The 18,992-nt window shown below is 44.6% G+C and overlaps 1 protein-coding gene across 4 annotated transcripts in view; it reads right to left on the reverse strand.

The window, feature by feature from the left end:
- Positions 1–17,746, reverse strand: part of dhx15 (DEAH (Asp-Glu-Ala-His) box helicase 15) — a 29,262-nt gene extending 11,516 nt beyond the window's left edge. For 2 of the 4 annotated variants that reach the window (XR_002275788.1, XM_020611453.1), the window contains exons 1-9: positions 17,205–17,357; positions 14,618–14,936; positions 13,270–13,463; positions 12,755–12,914; positions 10,745–10,963; positions 7,234–7,401; positions 932–1,018; positions 508–657; positions 43–151 (exon numbers count right to left, since the gene is read on the reverse strand). Coding sequence is in view for 3 of the 4 variants with exons in the window: in XM_020611453.1 (XP_020467109.1) it covers positions 43–151; positions 508–657; positions 932–1,018; positions 7,234–7,401; positions 10,745–10,963; positions 12,755–12,914; positions 13,270–13,463; positions 14,618–14,936; positions 17,205–17,269 (1,471 nt within the window). In the remaining variant the exon portion in view is untranslated. The other 2 variants (XM_020611456.1, XM_020611454.1) reach the window with 2 other exon arrangements.
- Between the last annotated feature and the right edge of the window lie 1,246 nt (positions 17,747–18,992).

Below are 18,992 nucleotides of genomic sequence, written 5' to 3' on the forward strand. Positions count from 1 at the left end.
AAAACCCCGTGGCCCGGGGTTCCCCCCCCCCCCCCCACTAACCTGGTGGGTCCATGAAGTCAAAGTGCACCAGGTCATCAATACCCAGCTTCTTCAGCTGCAGCACCACGGAGGCCAGGTTGGACCTCAGGATCTCTGGATACGTGTTGTCCTGTGCCAGGTAAGACAAACCCAAAGTACAACTCAGAATGTACTCATCTGGGTGATTATTATCTCCTCATGCACCACTCATATGTCAACTGGCTAGGACTTCTGAAGGGCTGTTTAACGTGTTTAAACACAGAGTTGGTCTGTTACAATGGAGAGCCGGGCGTCCGCTAATTCATTTGTCACAAAGAAGGTGGTAATGAAATTAGCACAGGTTATGAGGAAGAGTGGAAGCACTGTGGTTTAGCACCAAGCCCGTTATAATTCAGATGAACTGGGAATTATAGAGCTGTGAGCATTGAAGAAGTTGGGACACGACAATCACCTGTTTACACATTCTCTCACTGCCTTGCTTCTTACCTGCATTTCTGTCTTGTAAGCTTTTTCTGTGTAGAGGCGGAAACACTTTCCAGGGCGTGTCCGTCCAGCGCGGCCTGCCCTCTGCTGGGCCGAGGCCTTGCTGATGGCTGTCACCAAAAGTGATTCCACTCGAATACGTGGATTATACACCTGATTGGAAAAGTGAAAGGCAAGTTGCATTCTGGGTGGATTTAAAATAAAAACAAAGTAGTTCAACACAAACACACGAGTGAATACATAATCTTTTCTGAGCCATGTGTACGACTCTGCTCCAGGCTGGTGAAATGTCAGAGGAATAAATAACTGGCTTCTCCATCTTTGCTGCTGTCAGGTGTGCACGGCTGTGTTTATCGGGGGATTCTCTGGCAACAGACGCAGATGACTGCAGCTGATAAAGGGTGGTGGAGAAAAGGAGCAAACTAACCTTTTGCTTGGCAAATCCAGGATCAATTACAAACACCACGCCGTCGATGGTGAGAGATGTCTCGGCGATGTTTGTTGACACGACGACCTGTTGGAAATAAGAACATTGGTAATAGGCTACAAAATGATCTACCTACACTAGGGAGTTTGGAGAGACTGACCAGACCTCAGACCTCTACTTCAAAACATTTTTCCATGATGGTCATCAGCTGGTTAGCAGAATCATTCCAGCAGGTGAGCATATAAAAACACAGAGAACTGAAAAACTTCCAGGGATTTCATTTGGTTAAATATTATAATTCAAATATTCAAGAGTGCTCTGCACAATCAAACCATGGAGTGCTTTCCTGCAGTAGAGCAGCTCAGAAATCATACTGCTCCTTAGGCATGAGTACAACAAATGAGCGCAGACATCAGCTTTGTTTTAACTTGAAAACTACTCCCTGATGTGAGTCAGCTGAATGAAGAAGCTTGTAGAGACGCCTCCATGGTGCTCTGTACGCACCATGTCTAATGCAGCCCATGGGGGAGTACTACAGCAGATTCTGCAATCACGTTCAATGTACTATAATGTATTTGTGGAGGCAGCTGGCTAGGTGATCCTTGTCCCATCAAAATGCATTACCTTTGGCTTTTGTGTGTGTGTGTGTGTGGTGGGTGGGCGTGTGGGTGCAGGTTCTGACTGTCCTCAGCATGTTGCTCGTTTTGCAGAGATGTCAGTTTCACCCTCTCTTGAAAAGCTGTTCCCAAAGTTTCTCCAAATCACAGGAAGTACTTGTTAGAATGGTTCCTCTTAGGTGGCCTGCTTTTTAAACACACTGGGAGCTCAACAATGGTTACAGCTTTCACCCAGGCTTCCTTTCTCTCCCAAATGAGGGCTGCTGTAGATCTCTCACGTGAACCCAGCACGTCTCTCCAAATGTGGAACGCTGCTGTCTGTGGACATGCCAGCTGTGCATGGCTCATTGTCGCTGATTGGCTCTTGGTGTGTGCTATGCAATGCTGGCTCTGTCAAAGCTGTGCTTCAAACACCACTGGAGGTGAACAGCACTGCAAGAGTTTGCATTAACTTTAGTTTGAAACATTTTAAAAGTCACTGCCCCGACTACTGGAAAAATACTGTAGTATTTCCTTTGCAGACCTGCTATTATTAGCAGAGGATCTTTTGAGACTGGACAGCAGTTTACTCCCAGTACTAAACATCACAAAAGCCAAAAAGACAACCTTTATTCCAGCATGCGCTACTGAAATATTATGACAACTGCACACCCACTCAGATAAAACATGGGAGCAGAGCAGAGCAGGTTCACCCCAAGTTTCAGGTGGGAGTAACCACCAAATCTAAAGCTGCATTTCTACCTGAAACAAAAACTTTACTGGAGTCCTGCTGTTACAGTTCAATCAAGTGTAGGCATCTATCTTTATAGTTCAGTGCTGGGTTTCACATATTTATACCACCACATCATTAGATGGATGTATAATATGTGATCAGGCCGTACTGAACTCTTATTATCCCGCCCCACTGTAACTATGTCTACGTTCATTTATTCACTTTGTGACACAGTGGGGGCTATGCATCTGCTTATAAAGCTGAAGATACAGTCAAGGTATTTCACTTTGCCTTCTAAAGAACAATTCATGCTTTCTGCGTCCACGTGTGTGCTGTGGTCCAGTGACATAAATGTCATCATCTTCCCGGGTCCGTGACAGTCAAGGCAGACCTCTGTTTGGACGTCTGCATGCAGGCCAGAAATTTGTATCTGAGCTGACTGTGTGTGTGTTTAAGTACAAACAGGACACACCCCATGTCCATCCATGTCTGGAAGGGAGCATGCTGAAAGCGTGAATCAGCCCTTCCTGAATAAGAGGATACTGAAAATACCCCTACATGCTGGTATAAAAAGGAGCAATTGAGATGAGCAGTGGAGATGGCTTTACTAGATGTGGGATGCTGCAAAAGAAACGACTGCAGAGTCTGTCTTCAACACACAACAATGCAGTTATGATTATCACAAAACTGAGGAATGCAAGGGGGTGATAACAGGGGAGGTTTATGTGACCACTCTCATATCAGGGTGGTGTAGAAGTTGATTTAAGCATCAGGGCAATATCACTGGTAACTCTCTCTGTGCAGAGAAATATAGCAAGGTGAAGGTAAAGACAGGAAAACAAGGGAAATAAAAAGCTGCTTGGTTCCAGAGAACAAGGAGGGTGGGGAAAGTGAACCTGCACCATCTCGCAGCCTCAGATCTTTTTCTATTACAATAATCCCCTAAAGCAAGACTGTCTATGAGAAATGACAACTAAATCAGAAAAAAGAGAGACTCAAATGTGTCACAACGACCCATGGGTCTCAGTGTCAGCACACTGTAGGCACAAATAGTGGAGAAGAGGGAGATGGATTTGAAGCTGCTCTCACGTGAACCCTGACCGCCTCCAGGATTAGTTCTCCTTATGTAACAGTAAAAACAGCCTGGTCAGAGAAACCTTTAAGATTCAGACCGTGCTGGCCGGGCCCTAGCCCACTCTACTGGTAACTGCCACTCCAGTGTCACAGCTTAATATGGAAGTGGGTGTTTGGAAAATTGCCTCTCTGCACTTTAAAAGCTTGCTTAGGTGCTCTTCCACGGCAGAAACAAACTGCACGCTGACCTAAACGGTGGTTTGGTGGTATCCTCTCCTGTCCTGGTAGTCTCCATGAAAAGAAAAAAAAAAGCCAAGCACAAAGCCAAACCGTTCTCTGTAGTCTCTGCTGATACATGTCCACAGAACCAATTTTACACGCTTGACACACTTCCTTTGTAGCTGCTCCTCTTCAGCTGCCTTCAAGCTGTGAGCAATAGAAATGTTTAAATCCCACCTTTTAAGCAAGGATTTGACTCCAGCCTGAGGATGCCTGACTGTTTAGATATTAATGCCAAGGACAGCCTTCTCTCCCCCTCCTTCAGCCCTTGACCTCAGGTAATTCACCTCTCAAAAGACATATTCCTCTTAGTATTGAACAAGAAGAATGAAGCGATGACAATAAGCGCCCATATGAAACTGATCACACAGCAGTATCTGGTCAGTGGTTTAGCTGTTAGTCCTAGTTCTTGGATGAATGGTGGTTTGGATCTGATTACCATGAGCAGTCCATGATAAGTGTGTGTTGCTTAATGCTGACAGACAACCAAAAATAATATAGGCTCTCTACTGCCAGCTGCTTGGTTAAAGGTATAAATGTACACTGACAGCCCATTTTTACAGAAGGAATTCTATGAACCATAGCATGTGGTCACTGCCGCTGGTACGTTCAGGGGCTGCTGCTGTCCTGTCAATCCTGACTGTGTAACATGTCATCACATCACAGCAAAGACGACTCCAACATACACAGTATGTAAGCAGTACTTAAACATGGAAGAAGAATGGGGAATGCCCGGGGAAGGTCGTTCAAAGTGTGCAAAACAAAAAGGTGGACCACACGTTTCTCTGAGTCTGGCAGAAATGGTGCTAAAACATGTGGCCAGCAAGGGCAGGGGTGTAACTGAAGGTGAAAGAAGACTATATATATATTTTAAAAAATACAAATTATTACAATGCATGCAGCGGAACAAATAGAAAGAGTATCCACCATCTGAGATGATGAACATCGCTTCAATTAAAACACAAAAAAGACCCCAGTTCCAAAGATGCAGCAGGTTCCTAAACGTTCATAGGTCACACGTTGCTGCAGTGGAAAATAGCTCTCAGTGGGCCAAAGTTAAACAACAGAGGCCATCAGACAGTGTCTCATGACAGACACTACATGTCAGCGTCCAAGCAAAGAATGATAGGCACGGAATGCCTCAAAGCCTTGCTAAAAAAAAAATGGACTAGGGGAGGCTGCAGCGTCCTGTGAGTTGGGACACAGTCAGTGCTCCAGCAGATGCCACACATGACACCCTCTCACATTTCATGATCATATGGGTGGCCTCATTGACTGCATTGATTCTGAAGGATTAGCCAGGATAGGGCCATTACACTGAACGCAGGCTGGCTCCTTCCAGTCTGCTGCTGCACTGGATAATCCTGACTTCTTCATCAGTAATATCATTAGTGCATCATCTCTGCATGTTATTTCTGGGTTATTACCTGCAGGAGAGCAAGTACTATGGCTAACACCAGCCATCTTTCACAGTCCCTGCTGGGAGATACAGCCTTGTTGACAAATAGAGCCTTGCCCTGGCTGGGGAAAAGCAGAACGTGCCTTCAGCAGTGTTGACGCACTCACATTTAAAGCTCATTGAAATGCATTTGTGGTGGAATCACGAGTGACATTTGAGGGAATATTCCAAACGTGACACTGCTGAAAACAAACCTAACACATCACATTTGTTAAAGACGGTCTTTGAGACATTGGAAAGCAAAGTGAGATCATAGTCTTTGTTAGTAATTAGTCAATTGCTGCCTTGCCTCCAAATTATTCAACTGTTCAAAAATGAAAGATCAGTGGCTTTCCTGGAGAAAGAGAGGAATGACGAGCTGGTGCTTTATGTTAATTGAGGGGTGCCTAATGCAGTCATTAGCATGCATAGCGGCAGATGTGGCGAACGTTAATTCTTTTTCACTACTTCCTCTTGGGCTGGCTCGGATGGCACCTCGGCATTTTTCACTTGATCAGCCACTCAGCCAGACATCGAGGAGCAGCACATTTAGTTCAAGCACAACAACTATAGATACCACCTCGGCTAATTCGACGAGCACCTGACAAATGCATCCTGAGGCAAAACAGGCATACATTCAACCCACCGAACCTGGAAGTGGTTGCTGGGTGGAAAGCTAAGGGTGTACATGTGATGACCAAAAGAAGCTCACCAAAGGAGGAAGTAATACAAGATACCCACTGCCATTAGAAAACTTTTTGTCCTAGTTCTATCACATCAGACATATGTACTATATGTAAACTTACAAGATCATACAGGTGACAGAGCCGACAGTCAAGCCTGTCCCTGTGCAACAACAGCCCTGTCAACATCTCTCTGAACAGAAGAGGCAAACACTAGGAAGGAGATTTGAACTTTGGAAAAAGATCTTATCCAACACGGGGTAATCAAACTTCTAAGAGTGTAGAGCTTCTTAAGATGGCACAGCATAAAACACACACACACACACACACCACTCAAACAGAAAGCATGAAGAGATGAAACTACAAAACTCAAGACATTAAAGGGAGATGAGACCACATTGTAATGTTTGATCTGACACTGGAGGGAAACCCTCTGTGTGAGCCTGGCTCTAAATTGCCCCTAGCAGTGAGTGTGGTTGTTTGTCTCCATGTCAGCCCTGTGATAGACTGGCGACCTGTCCAGGGTGGGCCGCGCCTCTTGCCCAATATCAACTGGGATTGGCTCCAGCCCCTTGTGACCCTGCTCAGGAATAAGCAGTAAAGATAATGGATGTATGGATGACAGGCTTAGTCCCCATTTTAATGGTAAAATACATTTCAAAATGTTTAGTAAATCCACATTTATTCATGTCGCGGGGGAATTCTATAGTTCCAAAATACGGGTTGAATTGAGCTTTTTTAAAATATGGCAATGTGTTTAACTCAGACGGTACATAAATATTTTTGCTGCTCATATGTCAGGCTGATCTGCCTCAATTAGAGGGGTTGCAGCAATGAGTCATTCATCCCCTCTCAGATGCTGGGGGTGAACGTTTGCTCATTCACTGGCAGTGATGATATTCTGATATTCTGTCAGATCCCTGGCCAACAATGTGGCAGCGCAGGTGGTGCTGCTACTCTGCTGCTGATGAGCCCTTCTGAACAGAATTTGTCACACAAAAACAGCGGAATTGTCTCGTGTCTGTATCAATAAGAGGATCATCCGCTCCTCCGAGATTAAGTGACTGAAGATCATACCACGAACAGCAAGAAAAGCCCTGTTTTCAGTCTGCTCATATAACCTTTCCCATGGTTTCAGACACCAGAGGTCTCAGGCCTCGTCTCTAAGCAGTAGCGGGGGCCTGTGCAAATGTAGTGGGAAGATAAAAAAGACTGAGAATGCAGTAGTTTCCTCAGGCTCAGAGGGCGTGAGTAATACCCCAGTTATAATTTAGAGCAGAGAATTGCATGCTGACAAAAGCAGCATATGTTGTGTGAGTCAGTTCTGCGCTAAAGCTGAGAAAGGGAAAAAGTTTCAGTCCCTACCTTGCAGCTCTCTTCTTTTACACACCCTATTCCCCATCTGTCCTTTCTATACCAACCCTCGCTTATCCTCTCCCTCAAACTCCCTGCTTCAGCCTCCCCCTCGGAATGTTTTTATAGCAACAAGGCAGTTATACCTTCCTTCCGACTGCACCATTTGCTTTACTGGGTGGGGGTGGCTCAAAGATCCTCTGCTGCTGCTGTGGAGGCAGCGTGGAGTACAGCGGGATGATTTTCATATCGCCAACCTCAGGCCCCAGGTCGTCAACCTCCCTCTTGATTCGTTTGCATGCCTCGTCAATTTCCTGAAAGATAGAAGTATGACAGTTAATCCAGGCATCACTTGTGTATGCAAACAACAGAATCAAACAGGTTCTGAACAACACCTGGATAAACAATGGCAGTCAATCTGGATGACAGAGGAAGGCGAGGGGAGGCGGCCAGGGAAACCGTGGTTCCCTGCTACAGTACATTTGTTCTAACTATCGCTCCATCTGATGGAGGAAATTAAACCTGGACTGCAGTATGCTTTGCTGAGCTCCCTGTGGCTCTGTTGTCAAATGCAGCGATCATGGAAACATGGACACTTTGTAGGCACACACACACACACACACACACACACAGAGCCAGATAGACTCAAACAGGGTTCATTATTCCACAGTGCAGTATTGTAGAGGGGAATGTGAGATGAGACTGCAGCACTGATGCATAACCAGCGGCAAATCATGGCAGATCAGTTTAGTGAAGCTGAACGTTCCAGAGCCGGTGGGCTGGCAGACAGACAGAGGACCTGAGCAGCGCCAGGAGTATGAAGACACAGCAGTGAGCATGGGGATTGGGCCTATTCTCAAAAGGCCTGTTGGAATACAGCAATAAATGTACCGAATACGGCCACGTATCTGACAGGCCACCCCCTCTCACTGACGTATGAAAACTTCTTTTATTTCACCTACTGCTATACGCACACACAGACACATTTTAATGATCATGCTTGAAGTGGTATGGCCCAAAACAACAAAACCGTTTTTCATTCCTAAACAACTCCCACTGTTAAGAACCATTTTCTTTGTTTTCCTAACAACAATCACTTAATCCTCAGGAAGCAGCAGTTACTATACCTGTCACATTACAGCCTATGCTGTTGCTCCACCTGCAGGGCCATGGGAGCAGTGCAGCAGCTCAATGTCACAACAGCCCCGCTGACTGCCAACAGGATTTTACTCATGGTGACGGGCAGATTAAGACCACTGGAGCTTTGTTACTCGGCACGACAACAAAAACAACCTGTAACTTCTCAGTTGCTTTTGTTTCTTTTTCTAAAAGCAGAGTGTGCTTAAATTAGTTTAAGCATGAGCAAAACTGTGTGAAGCGGTAACACTTGCCTTGACATAAGAAGGCACCGTGGAGATGTTTCCTGTTTTCCTGCTGGTCTGTGTGTTATTAGCCCTGTGTGTCCCCTCATTCGCTGCATTAAGTCAGCCCCTGCTGATGGCCATGTGCCTCTTAATCAACACACTGACAAGTGGAAAACAGTAAATCTGAATGGATTGGTAAAATTAGCCTGGGTATTAATAGCCTATCAAGCCTCTGGATGCAGCAGCTGCCATGGAGAAAAAAAATGGACCTCTTTGCCAAAGTGCTGGAAGCAAGCTGGCTGGCTGTCCCTTAGGGATGTGAAGACAGAGTGTGTGCGTGTGTCTACTCACACGCAGGGGCAGTTGGCCAGTGTTGGGAACCAGTCCACCAGCTCCGCCTGCGACCCCACAAGCAACAATCTACAGCCAAGCTAATAACCGGCACATTTAGGCACTCGTCTTGACTAGCAAACAACCCCCCTGCCAACCCCCATGTTTTGATGTTAGCAGCTGAGGGGGAAGCTTAAATATTAGGACTTATCTTTGCTCAACAGCTGTGATAAGTTCCGACTTTATTGTTTGGAGTCGGTGCTTCATTTCTATTTGTTTGTGGATGTGAAATATGTCAGAGAAAAACTGTGGAAGAAACAGAAACAAAGTCCTGTGATCTGGCTTTCGCTCGTTATAAATTAAAGTCAGATAAAAAGAGTCTATGGCTTTGCAATAGATCTGCCTCCTGATCATTAGTCTACATCAAAGTTGCTGGGAGACTGAAGAGGTTAAGAAGCGCTCGAGGGGTGTGCTACAGCCCCCTCTGAACACCCATCTCTGCCAGAGCTACCAGACATTAACTTCTTTAACCCAATTAGGAGGGGGTGATAATGAACTCACTGTGGGAGTGCTCTCAGTAATGCCTTTGCCTGACACAGCGCAAGGAGGGTGGAATGTAAATCAACAAATTACATCTAAGTGCAAAAAATCTTTAACACATTGCCTGTAAACATCCCAGACTTTTCTAAACATTCACTTGAGTGACGATCAGTGCACGTGGTGTCCGCTGTGATACTGCTAAATCTGAAATCAATTAGCAGCCTTCAAAAGGACAACATTTCAAACGCCGTGTCCTCCGATGACTTCATCACCTTCATAACAAACTGCATATTGATCCTGCTTTGGCAAATAAAAAGTGACATAGGTGAACTGCAACAGCCAAGCTCCTGTTGAGCGATGAGTAATTACTGCTCATAAACACGTCGTCGCAATGTTGTGTGTTAGTGGGAGAGCCAGGAAGACACGACATGATTTCTTGTCTGGATGACAAATTGGTATCAAGTAACAAAAGTGTAAATTTGTCATTCAGATCTCCACAGCGATGTGCGTTGCATTCACACGAGTTCCAGTTTTCAAACGCACCATTTTGTCAGAGGAGTGGGAGAACACTCGTACGTGCACAGGCACCATCGGCAGCGACGGGCTTCTCCTCTCCAGTGATCAGCACACTGAAACATTTGTTGGTGCTGTTTCTATGCACGCGCCCCTGAGTATGCGTGTGCCCACCCAGCTGTGACCAAATTCATCATTTTTGGCATGAACCCTGCCCTCCATTACACATCAGTGGACAACATTTGCAGGGAGGGAAAAAAATAATAAATGACTTAATTTCAGAGATTCGTGGGAAGGGCAGAATCTGGGTCACTCCTCGTTTTTTCCCCCGCTTTCATCATGCAGATCCTGGTGGTTTCCCAGACAGGCACGGACCGATGCATTAGCAACTATCAATCTGAAGATGAATCATTTTCTGTGCACCTGTGTGTCCTCATGACACCGTGTATGCGAGTAACTCATCTCTGTAATTAGATTAATATGCACACTCTTCAATTTGGAGATGTATAAAATCTTTGCAAGGGTTTAAATTATTGTATAATATTGTTATTTATGACCCAAAGAGATGTAAATAACAATATGAAACAATCAGCTAAGATCAAGCACAGTTATCTGACATTTGCTGGTTCTAGCTTCTCAGATGTGAGGGTTTGCTGCTTTTCTCCGTTTCAGAGCACTGTCACTGAAACTGGTAGAACATGATAATGGGCCATTTTTCACATTTTCTGACATTTTAAAGTTCAGTCAATTTTAATAAAAAGAAAAATAACCATTACCTGCAGCCATACTGTACATGTAAATGTGAAACCAGCAATGTTTACAACCATCACAAACCCAGATCCCCCTCCCAACTTAAACATTTGTTAAACAACACAAACCCTCTGATTATTCACACCATAAGGAGTTGTACCTCTTGGCCAGTGAGGAAGAGCAGAATGTCCCCTTCATCCTCCTCACACATGTGGATCTGGATCACGGTCCGGATGGCCGCCTCCAGGTAGTCCCGCTCCGGTTCGGGTGTGTAGAATATCTCCACGGGGTGCGTGCGCCCGGGTATGGTTAGGAGTGGGCAGCTGTCAAAGTAGACCTGGAACTTACCAGCATCGAGCGTGGCGCTCATGATGATGACCTGGGCAGAGAAGGGCACAGGAGAGAGCCAGGTGTGAGTCCAAGTCTGTGAGGGACAACATGTTCATAAAGGAGGTGAAAGAAAAGATAAAATTAAAGACAGCAGAGGGTAAATGACTGAGGTAATTATCAGAGAGCACTCAAGTGAAGAATACATTATATATGGCTTTATGATGATTGGGGATAAGGACATATGCTAAGTGGACAAGGTTGCAACCAAATAGAAGCTAGATGAAGAGTGCAAAAAGCTATAGAGGATGGATAATGCTCTGAATTAGTATTTAGGGTGAGGGCGCTGGCACACACCCAAGATGGTGTCTATAGTGTAGAACTTGGCATTACACTCCGAGTCACTGACCTACACAGAGCTATGACAGCCCTTGTTCCTGATGCTGGGTACACAATGTTCTCTCCAGAGCCATTAGATAGAGCGCATTAGGATTCTGATGGGAAACACGTTTCCCATTTTCAATCTCAAACATTTTCAGGGGCCAGTGTCTCTGCATTTTGCTTTACGCTCTGCGAGACATCATAATTGCTCTTAATCAAGGCAAATTAAACTTTCAAATTTGGTAGGGGATAAGGATGAGGGAGATAGAGGAGTGTGGGTGGATGATCATTCCCAATAACCTAGACCTCATTTAACAGTCCGTGAACAACAACCTAACCTTTGATTCCACACTGACAAACAACTAGTCATTATCCATCTGCTTTATGAGAACTATGTCTGGCACACATTGCCGATAAAACTTCAGCCTGCTTGCAGACCCCCGTCCTCACCGACACACCGCCGCCTTCCCCCTGGCTGAGTGGTTTAAAAGAGGTCCGTCTCAGAACCATCTCCACGAGTGCTGCGGTGCAGAACAGATGTGTGTTTCTTAGCCTAGCAGCAACATTTCTTTGGCATCACAGATACACAGCTGTCAGATACAGGGACACTGTCAGGACAAATGTGACAAAAGGGAGGAATGACAGAAGAGGGACACAAACATGTGCTCCCACTGAATTTATCCTGGAAGGATAAGAATAATCACCTTTATGTTACACACAAGGAATTTGTTTCCGGTACAGAACTGAGGCAGCCATCTGCGGCGCCAACTCAACCGATGGCTCTAACCATCGGGGGGCAACAGGGTGGGTTCAGTGTCTTGCCCAAGGACACTTTGACTGCAGGCACCGAGATTCGAACCTTCAATCGTCTGGTTGGGAAACGACTGCTCTACCCACTGAACAACTGTCGCTTTAACATTTCGGGCTTTAATAGCATAGGCGTTAAGTGGGCCAGACACTGACAAGAAATATTCTGTCATCGCTGCAATTATTTATATTCACATATAGATTTCTTTTAAAATATGGTCAGATCTCGGTCAGAGGTGTAGGCTGGAAAACGTAAGTGAACCCAGAGGCTAACAGCATCAACAAAAGCTAACTGCAGTCAGGGGTTTGAACAATGAAAGCAAACTGGAGGTGTGTTTCAGCTATGCTGTTCACCATAAGCATCTGCTGATGTGAAACATGCCTGGTAAAAAAAAAAACTGCCTCAGAAGATGTGCGACCGAAAATCGTTGATTCGCATGACGCGGGAAAGGGTTAAAAAAGTAATCACAAAGAATATATGTATTCATCAAACTGTCTATAAATGGAAATGATTTAGTTCTGTGGCTACTATTCCTAGACACAGTTGAGAACCCCAGAATAACAACTAAAGGCTTAGTGTTATTTGGCAGGACACCACACCTGAAAAACCTTGGTTTATACAAATATACTGAATAAACCAAGCCTACATTTTTACCTTAAGGTCAGGCCTCTGGCGGACCACCTCTTTGAGGACCCCCATGAGGATGTCTGTGGCTAATGTGCGTTCGTGGGCCTCGTCCAGGATGACAACACCATAGCGCTCCATTAGGGGATCGTTCATGGCCTCCCGCAGCAGCATACCATCTGTCATGTACCTGGGTGAATAAAAGATGGAACGAGGTGGGAGCGGAGACAAGTACACATCAAGACTTCCTCATCACGTACCACTGCTTTATCTGAATAAAATCCTGGATGGAGCTAAAAAAAATTCAAGCCTGTTCAACAGTGTGTCAGGAATCAGACAATTTATTAATCATCAACATCTATGAACTGAAACAACTTCACAGTTTGCTGCACTTGAGCAGCCCGTTAGTTGACTGAATTAATTTTAGATTCTAACTTTTCAAGGCTCAAAGGCTTCTTGCTATTAACAAATTCTCTCCATACAGCTGGAAGCTTTTAACATAAAGTACGCTGGGATGATTTTTGATTTTTAAACAGTCTTCTTACTTGAGCACCGTCTTGGCAGAGCTGCAGTCCTCAAACCTGATGGAGTAGCCCACCTCCTGGCCCAGCACGACATCCATCTCGTCCGCCACCCTCTGGGCCACGCTCATGGCTGCCACCCTCCTGGGCTGGGTGCAGGCCACCGCTCTCTTTGGTCCCGGCACTGAGCGCACCATATCCACGCACCACTGAGGGATCTGGAAGACAGCAGAAAAGTCGGGCAGCGTTTGAACCAAAGAGACTAGGTACAGGCAGTCCCTGAGCAGACAACTTGTGAAGATGAGACTGATAAGCAGGTGATACTTGAAAGTGCATTCCTATATTTTGCTAAGTCTGCAAAGCAAATAACTATGAAAGTCATACTTGTCAAAATTTCACTGAACATATGTTCTTAAGCTTAAAAATGTGCTAAGAGAGGCCTGAACATGGAGAGTCTCACTTCCACTCTGTAAAGCTTGAGGTCTGGATGACTTGCCCTTTAGAGATCATTTAAATCAAACCAGTCTTTGAAATGTCACCCAATCAGAAGAAAAAGAATTCAATGACAGGGTTGGAAGACATAAATATTTCACATACAGCACCAAACTGTTATTAGCACTTAAATGACCTGACCCTAATCATCAGAATGTTTGGTGGAATGCTCAGTAGGGCTGCACGATTAACTTATTGTGATTTCAGCTGATCCCTTGTACACAAACTCATTTGTACATGCCAATGGATTAAGCAGCATTTGCATTATGATAAGGTGAATACAGTATTTTCCCTGAAAACTGTGAGAATGACAAAGAATAAATTGAGATTCTTACTTTACGGCCTTCACCTCTGTTCTTTTCTTGTTTGGATAAATACAATACCAGACAACATTCTCTCCTACTTTTCAAGAAAATACTATTAATCATTAAACTTAAATGTTAAATTTCATAATAAATGTGTAATATACACATTTTCTAGTGTCATCCAGGCAGAAAGCACTGACAAGATTATAACACTTCACTGAAGAAATGTTTGGAAGATGAAGTGTATTTTCCCTCAGGAAGAGGCCAAGGCTCAACCAGTGATTTACTCTAATCTTGTCTCATGAAAATTTTAATAAACAGACACCGCAGCTCTTTCAAGAACTTATAAATATAAACCTCACAACCACATACTGTGAATCAACTCCAGAGAGAAACTGATTAAAATGCATCATGTGTTCATTGCACCCTATTTTTAATGGTATTATACCAATTTTATCTCTGAATTTCACATTTTGATTTCATTTGACACATTTTAGACAAATCACAGCAATCATTTATTTGTAGCAGTGAATGACAACACTAGTGCAGTCTAAGACACCATTCTGCCTTTCTACCTGTGTGGTCTTTCCAGAGCCCGTCTCTCCCACCAGCACAAAACACTGGTTCTGCATCAGGATGTCAGTGAAGCGCTCCCTGTACTCCCAGACAGGCAGCTGCAGCCGCTTCCTGAGGATCTCATAGTAGCGTGGCGTGTGGGGCAGGTTGGTGAAAGGGTTGATTTGCTGCTGCACCACGGTTAGCTTAGGAAAGACTCCACTGCCTGCGGCTGGGTTGTTGGGCACCCCAGATGACTTCACATCCCTGTCTCTGTCACGGTCACGGTCCGCGGCCTTCGACCGCTCATCACGGTCTCTGTCTCTGTCACGGTCACATCTGTGAGAAGATGTTAAGCTGTGATGACGTGCTGCCACACAAACTAACCAGTTTAACTTCTCACAGACACAGGACAACACAGATGCATGCATGCACACCAGCAAACATCAGAAATGGCCAAATCTAACAGCCCTGGCCTAGAAATGATTCAGTGAAAACACAAAGGAGATTGAACCTAACTCAAAAAGACACAACAGAGAAGAGAAGTACATGAATGTAAGCCAATGTCAAGTTCTTGTCTTAAAAATCACATGAAAATGTTACTGCACATTCTTGGACACAAAACATATCCTACTTCACACAAGTACACAAATAAGACCCATGCCATTATGTTCTTGAGTGTCACCTGAAAATCCTAACACAACACAAGTGCAATCTGAGTGTTGCAGCTAGAGGCACTGGAGTGTTTAACAAGAGAAAAGAATCTGAGTGTTGCAGCTAGAGGCACTGTAGCGTGTAACAAGAGAAAACTGACCCCTCATTGAAATGTTCTGAGCTTCATCCGCTGATCAACCCCTTGTTGCCTGAGATTGATTACTTCCATTGTCATTTGGGACATGCACGGGCCCCTGAGATTGATTACTTCCATTGTCATTGGGGACATGCACGGGCCGGGTGTTGTCATTTGCAAGAAGTACTGTATGTTATGGGCCTTATTCACAATGGCAAAAAGCACAACCTAATCAAGTGCAGCATGCAAAGGTCATGGATAAACTCATCATCAACAAGCCACATAAAGCTAGTTTGTTCCTCATGTTGCACGAAGTTCAGTGTAAACCACATATATCTCCACATGAGCTAGAAAAATCTGTGCACAGTGTTGACTTTAAGATAGAACCAAGAGCTGGACACTTACAGCCAACTACTGCAATGAAGCTGGTTGCACACTGATTTCAAGTTCCCCCAGTATGTGCTGATGAGTACATCACAATTTCCAGTATTCTTCATGAATAAATGTTGTGCACGTATGGGTCAAGTACTGAACAGTGTCAGCAGCAGCACATAGGCTACAGCTACAGTAGCCCTGAGGGGGAAACGTGTCAGTCTCTCTCATACTACACTGCTATGGTTAAACTTTGTCACACTTCTCATTCAGGCATACTGATCCACTCATTTTGGTGCAGCACCACTGTTACCCAAGATGTCTTGGAACCAATGGCAGATAAAAAATAGCAATGTAATATTAATCTGTCTGTGCAAATTAACTACTAATTCCAGGAATACTCCACTTTGAAAACCCCCTTCATTGAGCTGTATGTAACCTAACTCCATTATTCAGCTTTGTCCACGTGTGTCTATGGCAGAAATGAGATGACAACAAATGTGCCAAGCATGCTTCCAGCTGGAGTGGATCATGTAGTTTGAAACACATTAACAGCAAACAGCCTGATGGCATGTTAGCATCTCCGCCTTACATGTCCTTGACTGTGGGGAGGCTGCAGACAGCACTCCATATGACATTATCATTTATCTGGACAATACGGTGAAATTATCATCAACATAATGCAATATTTCCTTGTCTCTGAGGGGAAATGCTTTTTAAATGTTTCCCCCTCCCATCGGGTCGAAGCGACGTCAAACCCTGAGCAGTGACCCTGGAGCTTGTACTCTCGGTGTCACAACAGACAAGCTGCGTCCTCCAACTCGTCCAGGCCTGTCGGGTCTTGTCTAGACGCAGGTGAACGTACGATACTGCGTTTGCCTTTATACCAAAACTCAACTTGCACTAGTAAGAGGTTGTAAAGCTAAATGGACAGGACAGTGACATCTGACAGGGCTCGCTTTTAATGCAAAGTGGATAAAGTTAGCATTAGCCCTGCTAGGGGTCCTGGGTGCTACTTCAAAAAAAGCTCATCTTCTTTATTTCGCCAACGCCACATGCCAGAAGACCCAATAGTTTATTACAGCATGCCTAATTTGCATATAAAATGTCTGACTCTTCTATCTTGCACACAGCGATGATCCTAGCACCGACTACCATGTCGCTAAGATAGCCAAGTGAAGACAAGACCAGGCCGGTAGCTGGATAAGTGCTAGGTGGCCATTGCACAACCCTGCGGCTCAGCAATAACCCCACACCGTGTGGTTATCATGTCATTAGAGCAACGATGCATCTCTATCCCCACCGGGGCTATAGTTAGCTAGCTAAACAGCAGAGTTAACATTAGCACGGCTAGCTAGCAGCAGGACAACAACAAAAAGCCTGCAGTACGCTACAAAAACACAGCAGCTAAACACGTGTATGCAGTTAAGGCTAACGTTACATACCCATCACACGATCTCTTTTTACTCAAATAATCATCACCTAAATCTAAACGATGTCGCCTGGACATCTTGCAACCCGTCCAAACAGCGACTTTAGCGGCTAATTATTCCATGCAGATTTTCCCATAACCGTTAGACACCGGCAAAATGGCGACCGGAAGCTCTTACCTCATCATTGTTGTCCTTGACAAGAATAACTCGAAAGCCACGATTTACTCCGAAAGCCGATGAGCACGTTGCATGGAAAAGGTCCCGGGCCTTACTGAGTCCTGCACATAGTGCTGCCTATCGCACTGCCCGCTGTTATTATGCAGTGGCTCAGGGATGCGGGGGAGGATGCAGCAGATCTGTTGTCTCTCGGTCGAGTCGGGATGATGATGCTGCTGCTGCTGCTGATGATGATGATGATGTGCCTGCCACACAGCACAGGCACCGCTGCTGTCTCGCCCCCTTCAGTCCAGAGCGTCTCTCCTTTGCAGAGCATACAGATGTGTGCTATTTGTGTCAAGCATCCTGAAACATTTTGTTGTTATATGACTCTTTGCAGGAAAGGAGAGTTCTGGATCAGAAAAGTGACCTTAAATGACCCCCTTGGAGCCTCCTCACACACCCTTGGTGACACTGGGGGACCCTACTCTGGGGAAATGCACAAACTACTAGCACATTTTATTAGAAAATGAACATACAACCAAAGCTTTTGCTCTTCTAAGCAGTGATTAACAGATCTTAATGTGCTGAGTGAACACTGCAATCCTACATGCAAAAATAGCCTTTAAATTGAATATTTTAAATCAGATAAAAACAAGTCATTTTAGTACGTTAGTGTGATAGAAAATTTTGTTTTGCTCATGTATGCCTTAAACCTGTGCTGAACAGAATACCTGAACTGTCTGCTCAGCCAAACGATGGCACAAACTGCCCTTGAAAAAGTATGCACTCCCTGATTCTGAGTACCATCTCAGGTCAAAGACTTCTTTCAATGTGGGTGTATGTGTGTGTATAATCAGAAGAGGTACTTTTGATCTAATCTTCCCTAAAACTCGTGAGACCCATGTATATATAGTACTGAGTTCTTTTTTTTTTTTTTTTTCTGAGCCTCTGTAGCAGACCACTCTGAATGCTGTTGTGGATTGCTCCTTTCTGCAGAAATAAATAACACAACAGACATATCTGTCCTAAATCTCTTTATTTCACTAAAAAGGCTGTTCATTTTAGCACATAAGGGAAGATTTACAGGACTCAACTTGCTCTGTGCACTCAGAAAAAGTGATGAGTATGAAAACCTTTACTTATAGGATCTAAAAAAAACCCGTTCATCCACTATAATTATAAAACAATGAATAATCTATCACACAAGACAATCATAGCCATTGACACAAGTAATTACACTGCCTGGACATTGCTAACAAGCTGAGTAATAGCAAATGTCTTATTGCTAATACCCAGGGGATTGATGATGAGGGTTATCAAATCAAATCAAATTTTATTTGTATAGCGCCAAATCACAACAAAAGTCATCTCAGGACACTTTACAAAGTAAGGTCTAGACCTTACTGTTATCAATATTATTACATAGGGAAAACCCAACAAATCCCCCTTGAGCAAGCACTTGGCGACAGTGGGGAGGAAAAACTCCCTTTAACGAAAGAAACCTCTGACAGACCCCGGCTCTTGGTGGGCGGCCTTCTGCCTCGACCGGTTGGGGTGAGTGGATAGAGGAGAGACAAAAGAAGAAAAGCAACAAGACACAACAATCAAACACTGATCAGGTCGATGTGGCCGGTGACTGCT

Source organism: Monopterus albus, unplaced genomic scaffold, assembly GCF_001952655.1.
Source record: "Monopterus albus unplaced genomic scaffold, M_albus_1.0 scaffold113.1, whole genome shotgun sequence".
NCBI lineage: Eukaryota > Metazoa > Chordata > Actinopteri > Synbranchiformes > Synbranchidae > Monopterus > Monopterus albus.